At 47.6% G+C, this 17,148-nt stretch overlaps 1 protein-coding gene across 1 annotated transcript in view; it reads right to left on the bottom strand.

Annotated features, from left to right (window-relative positions):
• The window catches only part of DNAH1 (dynein axonemal heavy chain 1), a 78,859-nt gene that overhangs the window by 53,461 nt on the left and 8,250 nt on the right, over nt 1–17,148 (bottom strand). The window contains 11 exon segments of the mRNA XM_068157921.1: nt 473–671; nt 2,257–2,412; nt 3,559–3,700; nt 5,525–5,607; nt 6,718–6,837; nt 7,472–7,697; nt 9,648–9,841; nt 10,422–10,572; nt 11,652–11,950; nt 14,293–14,504; nt 15,308–15,465. Coding sequence (XP_068014022.1) covers nt 473–671; nt 2,257–2,412; nt 3,559–3,700; nt 5,525–5,607; nt 6,718–6,837; nt 7,472–7,697; nt 9,648–9,841; nt 10,422–10,572; nt 11,652–11,950; nt 14,293–14,504; nt 15,308–15,465 — 1,940 coding nt within the window.

Raw genomic sequence — 17,148 nt, 5'->3', positions numbered from 1 at the left:
GAGATTGGCTACGAAAACAGCACCTGGAAGACCTAGATTTGAGTTCCTTTGCTGCCTGACTCGTGTAAGGGCTTAAGCCCACATGTCTAGCCACTGGGCTATGTTCTCTAACTAGTCTGGATTATTTTACTTTTTATAAATGAGTAAACATCAACTGCAGCATAAGAGGGTGGCTTTTATTTTAGTACTGTCTTGGGAACTCGGTATAAAAGGGATCTGCAGCCCGGTTGTTTCCATGCCAAACTGGTGCTTCAAGCAGCAAACTAGCATCTAGATGTGAATCATCAGACTTCCAGAAAAGAGGAAAAAAAGAAATAAAAGTGGAAATTACTTTGCTAGCATTTTCTCAGCTCTAATACACACAACACATGCGTGTGACATCCTGACTGCCCCTCTTCAGGGCACTCTGCCACATGCCTCACATCAAAACGCTGGTATGCGCCACCGTCTTTGCCCCAGACTGCACATCTACCTGGTGAATCCTTGAACTGCTTCTTGCATCTCTGCATTGTCTTTGAAGACTCACTGACATTCTTTTCTAGCTGCTCAGCCTCAATTTCCATGACAGAACCATTCATCCAGCTCTCACACCACTGCATCCAGTCTGACACTGTAGTCCAGAGATCGTGGTATGGCTGGAATTTCTTAACCATCTTGGAGAGGTTATTGCACTTTGGAAAGAGGGAAAAACAAAGCATAAGCCACAGGTGTTTTCTCCTCTGGACAACAGTTTTGCCTGTCAAAAGGCCAAAAAAAAGGGTACAATTCTTTTCTGAATCTCAAGCAAGCAATGAGGAAACATGTATATCAGAATACCTTCTCCTGGGACCACATTATAGATTCCAAGGGACAGTGACGAGCAGAGCTGGGCCTTACACCTTCATGCCAAAATGCATCCAGTGGAGCTGTGCCTGCACTGTGTGTCTGGCATGGAAAGCACTCTCTCCACTTACCTCTACAAATGCTTTGCTGCAAAATGAGGAGATTTTGATGGGCTGCCCACACACAGTTAGTATCAAAACTCGGATCCTTTTAGGGAAGAAAAAGTACCATGGACTGGGAGGTAGGAAAGCAACACGTGAACTCCACTTTTACCCTGCAGCCAGACTAAGCTGGATGTGGATGACAATGATTCATTGGCAGCTGAACAGCCACAGGCAAAATGAGTGTTTGCAACTATATAAGCTGTTGCCGTAGGAGAAGATGCTATGCCTCGAGCCCAGCCAGCTGCCTGCGCACCACTGCGCAACCACTCTCATTCACAGCTGTGGAGCTGCAGGAACTGCCTTACAGAATCTGATGCATCTTAACTGCTGCTTCAAGAGCTTCTCCATCCAACTCCTTCTCATTATCAACACTCAGACCTGAGTGTGGACACCCAGAGTGCCAGTGGCAGTATCATGTGCTTGGACAGCCTTCCATATCACAGTATCACAGTATAACTAAGGTTGGAAAGGACCTCGAGGATCATCGAGTCCAACCTATCAACACAGACCCTATGACTAGACCATGGCACCAAGTGCCACGTCCAATCCCCTCTTGAACACCTCCAGGGACAGTGACTCCACCACCTCCCTGGGCAGCACATTCCAATGACGAACGACTCGCTCGGTGAAGAACTTCCTCCTCACCTCAAGTCTAAACCTCCCCTGGCACAGCTTGAGACTGTGTCCTCTTGTTCTGGTGCTGGTTGCCTGGCAGAAGAGACCAACCCCTTCCTGGCTACAACCACCTTTCAGGGAGTTGTAGAGGGCAATGAGGTCACCCCTGAGCCTCCTCTTCTCCAGGCTGAACAACCCCAGCTCCCTCAGCCTCTCCTCACAGGGCTGTGTTCAAGGCCTCTCCCCAGCCTTGTTGCCCTTCTCTGAACACATTCAAGTGTTTCGATGTCCTTCTTAAACTGAGGGGCCCAGAACTGGACACAGGACTCAAGGTGTGGCCTAACCAAGGCAGAGTACAGGGGCACAATGACCTCCCTGCTCCTGCTGGCCACACTATTCCTAATGCAGGCCAGGATGCCATTGGCCCTCTTGGCCACCACAGTATCACGTGCTTGGACAGCCTTCCACATTCACCTGGGACCAGCTCTTCTGCAGCACAGTGGGGCGATGGAGCAGTGTGGTCACTGCACAGGACCACAAAGCAGCTCACCATATAAATCAAAAGAGCATGAAGGATTCCTTCCTGAGGAACTATGTGTTCTTATTTGCTCTACCTGTCACCCAGGATAGAGTAGGTACAGGACCTGACACTTACATTAGTAACTTTCATCCCAAGGAGTTTCTCCCTGTTGTTGTAGATAATTGCCAAACTCTGAAGCCGGTTCAGCTGCTCCCTGATCTCCCTTGCTTTGTTAGCCAACTCATGGGCTTTGTTAACGTTTTCCTGGATAGCAAATCTGCCAATTGTCAGCTGGAAGAGAAAAGGCAAGCATGAGATGGGGCTCCGAGTGCTGCCTCTGGAGATCTCAACTTTCTAGTGTGCTCTTTGTTACACAAAGATTTTTTTTGTGTGTGCTTACAATTTCACCTCCCCCAATCCAATTCCACTTCTGTTTAGACCACAATGAAAGTGGTGAGGAGAAGCAATACCCGGTGACCAGGTGGTTGAAAGCACAAATGTGATGACCAGCTGCTTTTCATCTTTGTGACAATAGTTAATCCCTGAGGAGCAGAAGCAGTAAGTCTCTGCCCAAATCTCTTGCTACTGAATTTATACTGCCATTAGTTACAGAATCAGGGGAGTGAAAATGGTAGCTCTTACTAGGTCACTCTGTTTCCAAGAATTGTTTAATAACACACATCCAAAGCTTCTCTACCAACTTTACTGTTTTGTTTAGGTGCTTTTCTTTTGCTTATTTGTTTTGGTTTTGTCTGAGGGGGGGTTGCTGGTTTTTGTTTTAATCCAGTGTTGGGAGTATTGTCATTTGGGGAGGCTATGTCCAAGATAAACTAGGTCATGGATTGCAGGCTTTCCAATAGAGAAGTTTTATGCCTGTATTTAGGAGTTTCTAGTGAAAGACAAAACTCAGACTGTTTAAGCAGAAACCAGAGGTATCCCAGCTCCAAAACTTTGCTTGTTTCAGGGTCTTTCACCCAAGATGAGTTCTATGCCTGAATGCTGTATTTTCCCTCCTGATGGTAGCACGTCATGAGAGACAATCTCCCCATGAATACTCAAGAAAGTAAAAGATGGGGCATGGGTTACCCAAGCATCAGGAACTGGGATATTACACCTCAGTGAACACCTTCCCAGTGAAAAATATCACTACTTCTACAAAGAATATTGTCTTTCACCCAACAATGAAACTCTTAACCAAATCCAATTAAAAAGCAACCAAACAAAAACCCTCCCAAACCTCGCCCACAACAAACAAAAAACCAACCCAAACTAACCAACCAACCAACACCAAAAGGGAAGGTATTTTGGTAATTTTTGGTCCAGCAATACACTGACCTAAAAATTCATCTGCCTAGAATCTCCTCTGACAGTTTCCCACCTGGCTGATCACATGCAGGCCCCCTTTCTCTGGATGGTTTATGGTCAGTGGCTCAATACCTGCATCTCTTCCAGGTAGCCTTGAAATTCTTTCCAATTCTCAGCCTGCAATTTGCGACATTTGTCTTCATCCCTCTGGTGCTGGAGGTGAATGGACTCAGTTTGCCTGGCTATTTTCACTGGCCAGTAACTTGCAGCCCACCTGCACTCACATGATATAACCAACAGACAAAGCAAGACAGAAAAAAAAAGAGAGAGAGAAGCTTTTTGAGCGTGTGTTTGAAATGTTGAAAACCCCAGAATGACAAAGTCAACTCCCACTAAACAAGGAAGCTTTACAACAACAGACACACATGTGATTTCAACAAAACAATTTCTCCCCACCCCACCCCCTCCCCAGCTTTTCTTGTTGATATGCAGCCCTTGTGACTAGTCTATTCAAATGGAGAGGGCTGGGAGAAGTGGAGGGCCTTTTTAAAAGGAACAAATCCAGCAAATGGCTGAAAAGCTAGGAGACAGCAAAATAACAGTTGGCATCCACAGGGAATGTCTGTCTTTGAATGTATTCACAAGGAACTGAAAAAAAAAAATGGGGTCAGTCTTGGTTTGTGGCTTTTCAGAGCTCCTGAAAAAGGCAGTCTCCTCTTAAGCAGGGCAGTGAGGGGCCAAGCTACCCCAGACGCAGTCAAACCCTGGAGAGCAAGGCTTCTGCAGAGTGCCCTGGGGAGTGCAATGCAGGTAACAGGAAAGGTTGCACCAAGTGGCTGCTCATGCCAAGGCAGGTTTTTTGGTTCTTGCTCAGCTGTAGCCTGTTACCCTGTTGGATTTGCTAGCTTGGGTGCTCTATCAGATGCGAGCTTTGCAGCATCAGGCTCCGGGTCACACCTGTGGTGCCCTCAGTGCCTGGGGATGCAGCTAGTGCCTACTAGTTCTGCATGAGGTCTGGTTAGCAACCTTATGACTCAGGGGTGACCTTATTGCTGTCTACAACTACCTGAAGGGGGGTTGTAGACAGGCAGAGGTTGGTCTCTTCTCCCAGGCAGCCAGCAGCAGAACAAGAGGACACAGTCTCAGGCTGCACCAGGGGAGGTTCAGGCTGGAGGTCAGGAAGAAGTTTTACACAGGGAGAGTGATTGCCCACTGGAATGGACTGCCCAGGGAATTGCCATCACTGGGGGTATTCAGGAGGAGACTTGACAGGGTGCTTGGTTGCATGGTTTAGTTGATTAGGTGGTGTTGGATGATAGGTTGGATGTGATGATCTTGAAGGTCTCTTCCAACCTGGTCTGGTCTGGTCTGGTCTGGTCTATTCTATTCTATTCTACTCTATTCTATTCTATTCTACTCTATCTGTACTAAGCTATCCTAGAGCTGAGCTGCTTACCTGCAGCTTCTGTGGGGTCCTTGCACTGTGCATCCCACAGTTCTAGTTTCAGGAGCACTCTGCAGAGACTCACTCATGTTGTAAGCACACTGGACCAAGCAGATGTCATATGAGAGGTGCTTCCTGGGCTGAGCTGACTTTAGAACTTGTAACACTCTGTTTGTGACCTGACTCTACTACTGGGGCACAGACAGGCCTCAATATGAACAATATAGCCAAAGATAATAAGTAAGAAGAGACTGCATAGAAAAGAAGTGCATTAACAACACAGGGTTCATGTTCCTTTTTACTCCTGTGAAAATGCTGGCAGTCTTCCTACCTTGGAAGTGTTCATTCAGTTCCAGACAGAGACTGAACTGTGCACTTTGAGACCTTGCAAACGTCTCCAAACAAACAACAGAATTGTAATGCATTGAACAGGTTAACAGCTACCAGTTTGCCTTGGCCCAGGCCAGAAGACACCACGAGCCCATGTTTCTTCTCTCTACATTTCACATCAAGAATACAGTGTTCATAGAGCCTGAGAGGCACTTAAAAGTTCTGCTGGACTCCCTGATAAGACACACAGCCCCTGAAGCACTAGGAATGGCAACTGCTGCAAAGTGTTCCACTTTGACAGTGGGAGAAACACCTTGTGCTCACTTGTCATTGAAATCCTCGTCAGGAAGAATGTAAAAGAATTCCTCCAGGATCTCATAACCTTCCAAGGCTTTCTTCATCAGTTTCTGCCCAGGGTGAGAGAAAGAGAGAAAAAAAAAAGAAAATACAACACCTTTAGACCATACTGATTCCAGCTCCCTGGTGTAGAGCAGCCCTGAAGAAAAGGACTTGGGGATGCTGGTGGAGGAGAAGCTTAACATGAGCCACCAGTGTGCACTTGCAGCCCACAAAGCCAATCACATCCTGGGCTGCATCAAGAGAAGCATCAAATCCATTCCCCCTCTTCATGCAACAGAGAAGCAGTGTACATCACATTCAGCTTGTGTGACTAATGCTCTTCAAAGGCACCACGTGAAAATGAGATAGAATGATAGAATTGTTAGGGTTGGAAGGGACCTCAAGGATCATCTAGTTTCAACTCCCCTGCCATGGGCAGGGACCCCTCACACTACATCAGGTTGCTCAGAACAACCTGCTCTCCCAGGCAACCAGCACCAGAACAAGGGGACACAGTCTCAAGCTGCGCCAGGGGAGGTTTAGACTCGAGGTGAGGAGAAAGTTCTTCACTGAGAGAGTCATTTGTCATTGGAATGGGCTGCCCAGGGAGGTGGTGGAGTTGCCATCCCTTCTCTGTTGCATGAAGAGGGGGAATGGATTTGCAGCCCCTTGCCCAGGTTTGGAGCACAAGCCCTATGAGGAGAGGTTGAGGGAGCTGGGGTTGCTTAGCCTGGAGAAGAGGAGGCTCAGGGGAGACCTTATTGCTGTCTACAACTACCTGAAGGGAGGTTGTAGCCAGGTGGGGGTTGGTCTCCTCTCCCAGGCAACCAGAACAAGAGGACACAGTCTCAAGCTGCACCAGGAGAGGTTTAGGCTGGATTTTAGGAAGAAGCTCTTCATGGAAAGAGTGATTGGCCATTGAAAGGGGCTGCCCAGGGAGGTGGTGGAGTCACCATCACTGGAGGTGTTTAGGAAGAGACTGGATGGGGTGCTTGGTGCCATGGTTTAGTTGATTAGATAGTGCTGGATGATAGGTTGGACTCAAGATCTCAAAGCCAACCTGGTTAAATTCTATTCTATTCTATTCTATTCTACTTCTGAAACACCATACATTGCATTGACAAATTTCTTCCTTATTTCCCTTGGTGTCCCCTGCCCATAAGGAGATCATTCCCTACCTCCTGCACAGCCAGCTGCTCAGGGACTCCCTTCATCCACTCCCGCAGCTCAACCAGCTCCTCGATACTCTCTGGTTTCCTATGCATTTTGCAGCTGACATCTTGATATACACCAGAGATCTGCAGGAGGACATAGCAGAGAAAAGGCCATCAAAAAGTCATTAATTGCTAATGAGCAAACTGGAAAACCTTCCATGATCCACCCACTTCCCATTCTGAAGGTAGTCTGAAGTGATGAATCACACAGTCCCGTTTCGTCTTTTTCCTTCCACAGTCTTTCTCCATCCATCTCATTTGAGCTCAAATGGAATGAGACTGCCAAAAAAGAGGAAGAGGGACCACATGTGTGTGGCTGAAATGATGACAATAACAGACTTGGACAACCCTCTGGCAGATGCAATTTTCTGTGTTCTGGTTATCCTTAGAGCAAGCAGGTTATCTTCTGGTTACCTACTAGGCAGATCTTTTCAATCCACCACAGTTTTAGAAGATGACAAGGTGTTGAAGAACTTCATATCTCAAGAGCTACAGCTTTCAGGAATATAATTTATTAAGAGCATACAGTCCTTGATTTGGTTAAGTCTGCTTATCTCCCCTCTAGTCATTTGTTTTTAATAGTCACTCCAATGCAATCTTTAAAATCTCTTCATTAACATGGCCTCAGCTGCTGTACTTTGGGCATTTCACAAGCACAGTGACTTCAAAAGCAGAAGGACAAGACACTGATAGGTATCTAGAGAACCAAGCAACTTACACTTTCCACCTGCAAATGGAGGGTTTTAGCCAGTATGTCCAACATGGAAGTGGCAAGTGCCTTGTATTTTTTGGACAGGTTTTGCTTAACACCTTTTACGTCGACATGAAAGGGACCAATGACAATAGAAAGAGGTAATGTGTTGACCAGGTTCTCCATTTCAGACAAGTATGTGTCTACTATGCTCTTCACCTCCTGGCCAGATGGACATTGCTCTTCATAGTCTCTGTAAGTAAAAACACCACCAAAGAAGAAAAAAGTAACATCAACCTTCAGAGTATTTGAACATCCAGGATGTCCAGATGGGTCTGCCCAAAGGATCGAGACATGAAATTGATCCTGAGTACATTTGCTGTTATTAAAAGACAGATTCATAGACTGGTTTGGATTGGAAGGGGTCTTTAAAGGTCATCTTGTCCATCCCCCTGCAATAAACAAGGACATCTTCAACTTGATCAGGTTGCCCACATGTCTATTTGAACATATGCAGCACAGACTAAGAGGGTTCCAATGCCTTCTAGACCATCTCACCAAAGAGATGTCTACAGAGAAAGTGAGGGGACTTTGTACCACAGTCAAGCACATGGGCTAGCTTTACAGAATCACCAAGGTTGGAAGAAACCTCAGAGATCATCAAGTCCAACCTGCCACCACAGACCTCATGACTAGACCATGGCACCAAGTGCCATGTCCAATCCCCTCTTGAACACCTCCAGGTTCAGTGACTCCACTACCTCCCCAGGCAGCACATTCCAATGGCGAACGACTCAGTGAAGAACTTTCCCCTCAACTCCAGTCTAAACTTCCCCTGGTGCAGCTTGAGACTGTGTCCTCCTGTTCTGGTGCTGGTTGCTTGAAAGAACAGACCAACTCCCTCCTGGCTACAGCCACCCTTCAGGTAGTTGTAGAGAGCAATAAGGTCTCCCCTGAGCCTCCCCTTCTCCAGGCTAAACAATCCCTCAGCCTCTCCTCGTAGAGCTTGTGCTCAAGGCCTCCCACCAGCCTCGTTGAAACCTCATTTAACTGAGCAAGGGAAGCTACAGTAGCAAAGACACCCCATGTGAAATCCATCTATCTGGTCAACAAGCATGCAGTGAAGGCTATGTTTCAGTGTCCTCATGCTATAGTTACAAACACCATCATTGGAGGTGCTCAGGAGGAGACTTGATGGGGTGGTTGGTGCCATGGTTTAGTTGATTAGGTGGGTTGGATTGGTTGATAGGTTGGACGCAATGATCTTGAAGGTCTCTTCCAACCTGGTTTGTTCTATTCTATTCTATTGTATTCTATTCTACCCAGCAGAGGAAGCTAGGCTGCCCACACCTACTTGCACTGCAGGTATTGGTGTCAACAGGCCTCCAGCCTTAGAAGATGTCTCTACAAAAAACCATGGAACTAGGAAAGAGCATAAGAACATTACTGGGAAGCAACAGAAGGGAGAAACTCAAATCCACAACAGGTTTTAGTGAACAGCCAAGTATGGAGTGGAATAAGACCACAGAACAGCTGCAGAGAAGGAGTGTAAGAAAGAGATGGAAGAGCTAATAAGGCAAAAGAAGAGGGAGAGACAAAATGAAAGCACTTTGGAGGAGCCACTGGGGTGGAGGTCAGGCACTTCAGTGTGTTCTGGGAAGACTCAGCAATTTGTCAGATAGGGTTTGTAAACTGATTATATTGGGATAACAAAAGAGAAAAAGTGCTTCACTCCTAATGTTTGGAGAAAATGTGAGAGCTAAAAAGATCATTAAAGTAACAGAGGCTAAAAGACAGCAGAGATGCAAAGAGCTCTGGCAGTGAAAACAATGAGGCTGAAACAGAAGAAAACTGTTGCTCTCCATAGAATGTTATCAGCTTGAACAGACACTGGTTGAGGAAGGTCAGAGTCAAGTATGCTAACTGGATTTCCAAAGAGGATAAGTCATTTTTAAGGCCATTAATATGTCCAATTACACTTACAAACATGACAGGATTGTGACTGCTGTCTGAGGCTCACTGCCAGCACCAATGTCCTCTAAAACCACAGACCATTGCCTATGTCTGAAGACCTCACATCCATGGCTTGTTACACATATCTGCAGGACCCTTTCTGGGCCCACATTCTCACACACATCCACACAACCACTTCTGAAGAGGCTTGCCATCTGGCTTAGAGGAGCCTTTGTCAGAATCCACTCACCTTAAGAAGTAGTGGGCATCACTGTTATTTAGCTCCAAGTACTTCTCATATCTCTTGGCATAGGCTTGGAGGACAATCAGTGCCTTTTGGATGGCAGATTGCAGAGTCTCACGCAGTTTCTCCACTTTTGGTTCATGCAAGCCCACTGAGTTCAGTAAGGGTGTGCCTGGGATATGTAGGTTGTCCAACACATACTGAAAGAGGAAGGAGGGAGATCTAGAGAGGGCTAGCAGAGCTAACCATGTCTCCTCAGGAGAGAGGCAAACCAATCACTAGTGGTACCTTTGGGAAGTCATGCAATCCATCCTTCTACATTGTGCTAGGAACTGCTTTATCAGCTTTATGATGTCCCCAAAGAAGGAGGGTCTAGGGAGACAGGTCTCTGACAGTAACAAATAGGAGGATGCATATGCAGAAGAGATCTGCAGCAGACTGACAGCACTGGAAAAGGTGCTCTTTCCTTCATCAGTCTGCTTTTATCACTTGCCATGATCTTAGGGCATCCAAGCTACCTAGGACATGTCTCCAGAGAACCTGCAGCATGAAAGCAGAGATAGCAACCCAGTAAAATAACTATAGGCTTGGGGAACTTGAAGAAATTCCATCAGAACAGAACTGCATCAGCATAAAGCTGTGCCCAAATTCATTTCACAGCATTCCCAGCTACTGATTTCTGCAACTCTCTCCCTCAGTACAAGCTGAGGGGTGTCTATGCCAAGCTGCAAAGCACTGAGATTTGCACAGCTCTATCAGTGTTGACATAGAAGAATTCACCTTCTCCAACTGTGGGACAGTGTGAGTCACCAGGATTCCCTTGTTGAACAGAGAAATGAGGGACCTCTCAAAGCTCTCCAGAGAGGGGAAGAAGTGAACACCACTGCTGTCTAGCACAAGGTTTGTTACAAAGAGTGGATTCCTGTAAAACCTGCAGAGAGAAGAGAAAAGGAAGGACAGGGATGCTTTTTGAGACAATGGTACACACCATATTGATCCAGTGCTGGTACAAGAATGCCTACTGCACAGGAAGGGAAAGCAGAGGAGACAAGAACCATCCTATTCATTTAGAACAACATTTATTTAGAATAAACCAAACCAGGTTGGAAGAGACCTTCAAGATCATCGTGTCCAACCCATCAACCAATCCAACCCACCCAAACAACTAACCCATGGCACCAAGCACCCCATCAAGTCTCCTCCTGAAAACCTCCAATGATGGTGACTCCACCACCTCCCCAGGCAGCCCATTCCAATGGGCAATCACTCTCTCTGTATAGAACTTCTTCCTAACATCCAACCTAAACCTCCCCTGGCACAGCCTGAGACTGTGTCCTCTGTGTCCGTGCAGCAGAGGGTACGAAACACCACGTTCTGAATTTATCAGTAAAGGCATTAAGAACTCCTGCCTGTCAAAGGTGAATGAAGTGTCAATCATGACACACCAAGATCCCCAAAAGTCATACATTTGTGTTGAGAATTGGAGCTGCTTTACAGAAAAATTGCAGATGCTCTTTGAACCTGGCACCCAGCATCTCCATTATACTCCTAAAATGCAGCTTCTGGAAGTTATATTCCATATCTACCAATCTTGTACGTTATCAGCATGGCTCAGGATCTGCTGCAGTCACTGTCAAGACTTCCCCTGATTTCAAGGTAAAAGGCCTCAGGTGAGTGGAAGCTTTTTAAAAGCTTGTAGTAATTATTTGCTCCCCAGGGAATGCTGGAAGTGGCTGATTTTTAGAACAATGTGTCAAAGAAGCAGACCTTGGTTCTTACAGGTTGCCTCGTATCACTAACAACAGCTTGAAATCACTGCTAACAGCAGCCAGCCCTGTGTCACTCTTCCATACTCCAGCAACCATGTCAGGTGGAGGACTAGGGGAAACAGCCCAGCTTAAAGCCTCATCAGAGCAAAGGCAAACCTTGCTTGCAAAACCCAGAGTAAGAAAAGAAAATGGCACCACATCCTTCTGCTCTTTTCACCCTTTTTTCCTCTCCCTTTCTTACCTGTGGGGACTACTGATGAGGTCATCTCCCCATTCCATGTCCTTTGACCAATTCAGGATGCCATGGCAAGCATCCAGCATAAACTGGGTGAAGCTGATCAGCGAGTCCTGGACCAGACACCGCAGAGAGTCCTGACACATGAAGGTGATGCGCTTCATCAGCCTACACAGTTTGGACATCTGGTAGGCATCCCAGTGTCTTTGTTTCAGGTTGTACCAGCCTTTGCCTGCATTTCCCAGGTTGCTCTTTACTGCAGTCTTTAGAGTATTGATCCAAGTATCCTTGAGAAACATCTGTACCTAGGCCAAATTGAAAAAGCAAGCTGTGTCATCCTCCAAGGGCTGATGGGAAAGCAGTAGGGTGAGATTAGCTGCTGGGTGGGACTTCTGGACCCTTCTCTGCTGTGACAGGCAACTGTTCTCTCAGAGCTGTAGGGATAAACAGCAGCCCTCAAATCCATGCAAAACACATGTGGCATTTGAACCTGGCAACACATCTTCACTCACAAAAGATCTACAGAAAGCAAGCCTGGTATCAAAACCCAGGAGTGCTCTATTCTTTCTTTTCATACACAGTGTTTCCTTTGTGTTCTCTTTTCCAATGGAGCAGTATCCCTGGAGCTGCCTGCCTATGTCAGGGTCCCTCATAAAAAGTTGTGTAGACAGTATGATGAGCAAGTAAAGGACAGAACGTTGTCTTCTCTTGACAGCTGAAGAGAAAGAGGGGAAGAAGCCAAGGGCAGCAGCAGTCTGCAGTGGTTTAATTTATTAAAATACCACCAAGTGTCACTTTCGCTCCACAGGCAGCTGCTGTGTGTAATAAACAACCCCAGTCACCAAGCGGATGACAGCACTGCCTGGCTGAAACAGCATGGGACTGGGAAGGACCAGCACATGTCCTCTGATTTACTGTGGAACCCTGTGCAAGCTACTCCATGTGGTCATGTCCAGGGTGCAGTGTGCTGCCCTCGTTGTTCCGGTGAGAATTTTTGTCCTGGTCTGTCTGCTGGCATCACAAGCAGAGTAATTTAACTGCATGAAGAACAGAGTGCAAAAGGTATTACTCCCAAGAGTGCTTCGGGGGGGGATCAAAGCTCTTGTGCCTTTTAGATGAAGGGATGGGGAAATAAAACCAGAAAAAAAATGGAGACTTTTGTGTACCAACCAGGACCCTTATTTACATGTCATTTACCTGGACCTGAGCAAAGCCTTTGACACTGTCCCGCACCACATCCTGGTCTCCAAACCAGTGGCACGTGGGTTTGATGGGTGACCACTAGATGGATAAGGAACTGGCTTGATGGCTGCACCCAAAGAGTGGCTGTCAATGGCTCCATGTCCCAGTGGAGGCCAGTGACAAGCGAAGTCCCTCAGGGATCAGTCCTGGGACCTGTCTTGCTCAACGTCTTTGTGGGTGCCATGGACAGTGGCATTGAGTGCACCCTCGGCAGGGTTGCTGATGACACCAAGCTGTGTGGTGCAGCTGACAGGCTAGAGGGAAGGGAGGCCATCCAGAGGGACCTGGACAGGCTGCAGAGGTGGGCACAAGCCAACCTCATGAGGTTCAACAAGAGCAAGGGCAGGGTCCTGCAGCTGGGTCGAGGCAATCCCAGGCACAAATCCAGGCTGGGCAGTGACTGGCTGGAAAGCAGCCCTGAGGAGAGAGACTTGGGGGTGCTGGTGAACAAAAAGCTCAACATGAGCTCTCAGTGTGCACTTGCAGCCCGCAAAGCCAATCAGATCCTGGGCTGCATCAGGAGAAGTGTGGCCAGCAGGGCAAGGGAGGTGATCCTCCCCCTCTAATCAGCTCTGGTGAGACCCCACCTGGAGTACTGCCTCCAGTTCTGGAGCCCCTATTACAAGAGGGATGTGGAGGTGCTGGAAGGTGTCCAGAGAAGGGCCACAAGGATGATCAGAGGGCTGGAGCACCTCTCCTGTGAGGACAGACTGAAGGAGTTGGGGCTGTTCAGGCTGCAGAAGAGAAGGCTCTGAGGTGACCTCATTGTGGCCTTCCAGTATCTGAAGGGGGCCTACAGGAAGGCTGGGGAGGGACTTCTCAGGATCTCAGGGAGTGATAGGACTAGGGGGAATGGAATGAAGCTGGAGGTGGGGAGATTCAGGCTGGATGTGAGGAGGAGGTTCTTCCCCATGAGAGTGGTGAAGCCCTGGAATGGGTTGTCCAGGGAGGTGGTTGAGGCCCCGTCCCTGGAGGTGTTTAAGCCCAGGCTGGATGAGGCTCTGGCCAGGCTGATCTAGTGTGGGGTGTCCCTGCCCATGGCAGGGGGGTTGGAACTAGATGATCCTTGTGGTCCCTTCCAACCCTGACTGATACTATGATAGAGATGGAAGGAAGGAAAGAGGGGCTGTAGCCCTCGGTAGCCACTTGTTCAACACATGACTGAAAGCATAGTCAGCACTGGCTGATGTTAACTAGGGGGCTATGGCTGTTCCAGCCAATTCTCTTCACATCCCAATAAATTTGACACACACATGCAGATTCCTTCCTGCCCCACCCACAATGTCTCCTTTGCAAGCTCATCTGTGTCCAGGTTATTGATCTGCAGCTGTTGCATCTGTCTAACACATGCTGACAGTCCTGCTGGCTGCCTCATATGTTCACCTGCCACATTTCCCCTGCTCACCTGAGAGAAGTTCTGGATCTGGATCTGTTCAAACTCTTCCAAGCAGACACACTCAGTTAAGGTTAAGTTAAACAGTGACATGGCAGCTGCCTTGCTGCACTCATCTTTCACCTGTGTAAGGAGAAGGATGACTTCTGGCCTGGTCAGGAGCGAGGCAAAGCGGAAATGTTCTTCTTGCTCACGGAAAGGATAGTCTGGGATCGAGATGAGCCCTGGCACCAAAAGAACCCCAACATGTTACTGCCTGCAACAGGCACCCCAGCTTCTGGTTTAGAGGAGAGTACAGCTCCCTTTGGGGCAGAGCTTGTGAAAAGGATTCTCATGCACAGGCATTATCATGTAGCAGTAACATCAGAGGGCTGGATTAAAGAGAGAATTTCTGCGGGTTCCCACTAGGGGCTGAGGGACTGCCTTGGTGTCTGACCCTCCTGAGGCTTTGGCTCATGAGGTTTCCATGAGAAAGGACATGGGACTTGAAGAAGCTTCCCACTAAGGCCTTAAGGTACAGCTGAATCACCTCATCTGTGAGAGGCCACTTGTGAACCACCATAAGGTATTCCAATTTTTGCAAGATCAAAGTGCAGGAAACATGCCCACTCACCTTTCATTGCCATCATTTTCCTCCAGTTTGGGACTCTAGAGGGCCATGAGCCCTCTTTCACACCTGAGGTATGCCACAGCTGACCACAGCAAAAGGGGGGCAGCCAGCACCGAGCAGAAGACAGCTAAGCTAATGACACTGCCATGCGTTTGGTGCCATTAAGGGTACACCTGCAGTCACTGCAGCCTAGCTGATGGGTGGTAAGGTGTTACACTGAGGGAACATGAATGTGCCAACACACCCTAAAAAGCAGCAGACATGCTCAAAAGTCCCACATAATCTCCTGCTGCTGCCCATTATGAGCCCCAATCATTATGATGAACCTGAAAGTTAATGAAACAAAACACGACTCCTATCAGAGACGAGGGGTCCTACAACCCTGCTGAGTTCAAACTGCTTCACTGTGTCCCATACCTTTCTCTGGTACTTTCTCCTTCTCTTTCTCTGGCAATGTGACATAAAAAAAGGTCTCTGGTTTGGATGTGACGACTCTGTCCAAGGCGATCCTGTTCATGGTGCGTTCGTAGTCGAATGCCACTTCTGTCTCCAAGCAGCACATGCAGCCTAACAGCCTGGAACAAGAGATGGAAACCACAATAACCCATGGTGTTTGAGCAGAAGTAGTGGGTCTGTAGCTTTACTGCAACAACCACCCTTCACTCCCTTACTGCTGGATTTTGCTAACCCAGAAGCTCGCCATAGTTTAGTTGATTAGATAGAATCATAGAATCAGTAAGGTTGGAAAAGACCTCAAAGATCATCAAGTCCAACCTGTCACCCAACACCTCATGACTAAACCATGGCACCAAGTGCCACATCCAATCCCCTCTTGAACACCTCCAGGGATGGTGACTCCACCACATTCCTGGGCAGCACATTCCAATGGCTAACAACTCTGTGAAGAACTTCCTCCTCATCTTGAGCCTAAACCTCCCCTGGCACAGCTTGAGACTATGTCCTCTTGTTCTGGTGATGATTGCCTGGGAGAAGAGACCAACCCCCTCCCAGCTACAACCTCCCTTCAGGTAGTTGTAGACAGCAATAAGGTCTCCCCTGAGCTTCCTCTTCTCCAGTCTAAACAATCCCAGCTCCCTCAGCCTCTCCTCACAGGGCTGTGCTCAAGGCCTCTCCCCAGCTTTGTTGCCCTTCTCTGGACACACTCAAGAGTCTCTATGTCCTTCTTAAATTGAGGGGCCTGGAACTGGACACAATAGGCAAGGTGTGGCCTAACCACTGCTGAGTACAGGGGCAGAATGACTTCCCTGCTCCTGCTGGCCACACTCTTTCTGATGCAGGCAGATAGTGCTGGATGACAGGTTGGACTTGATGATCTCAAAGGTCTTTTCCAACCTGGTCTGGTCTGGTCTGGTCTGGTCTGGTCTGGTCTGGTCTGGTCTATTCTATTCTATTCTATTCTATTCTATTCTATTCTATTCTATTCTATTCTATTCTATTCTATTCTCACCTGCTACTGAAGGCATTAGGAGAGCTGTGAAGACAATCACAGTATCACAGTACATCAGAGGTTGGAAGGGACCTCAAGAGATCATTGAGTCCAACCCACCTGCCAAAGCAGGATCACCTAGGGTATTCTGCACAGGAATGCATCCAGGTGGGTTTTGAAAGCCTCCAGAGAAGGAGGCTCTACAATCTCTCTGTGCAACCTGTTCCAGTGCTCTGCCACCCTCACTGTAGAGAAGTTTCTCCTCATGCTGAGGTGAAATCTTCTATGTTCAGGCTTGAACCTGTTGTTTCTTGTTTTATTACTGTGCACCACTGAAAAGAGCTTGGCCCCCTCCACTTGAGACCCTCAGATATTTATACACATTGCTGAGATCCCCTCTCAGTCTTCTCTTCTCAATGAAACAGCCAGTTAAGCTACCACCTGGACATTTGATAACAGAGGTAAATGTCCTTTCAGATCAAAGCAAAATCTGCACTGAGGGTGCACAGAGGGAGAAGCATTGAGGAGAAAAAGCCAAGAACCGAAGCAGCTCACTGTCAGCTCTGGAAAAGTTGGGCTATCTGAGATGTTCTGCCTACTGCCTGCTGCAGTTTCTTCAGCTAAGATGTGTTTAAGTGCTGAAACCTTGCCCTGCTTGCCCTAGGAAATCATCATCTTTTACCTCAAAGCAGGCAGAGTACTTTTCTTTATACTTCTATTTCTGCTCACGAACACAGACTAATTCCTCTGCTGCTCTCCAGTTTAGGCTGGCAGCCCATGCGGACCTGCACACCTTCCTGTCTCTGAGCAG

The sequence above is a fragment of the Melanerpes formicivorus genome, unplaced genomic scaffold (genome assembly GCF_026170545.1).
Source record: "Melanerpes formicivorus ecotype bairdi unplaced genomic scaffold, bMelFor1.0.p_v2 SCAF_38, whole genome shotgun sequence".
Classification (NCBI taxonomy): domain Eukaryota; kingdom Metazoa; phylum Chordata; class Aves; order Piciformes; family Picidae; genus Melanerpes; species Melanerpes formicivorus.
Note: the sequence above shows the minus strand (reverse complement) of the source record. Positions and strands in the feature narration are given on the sequence as shown.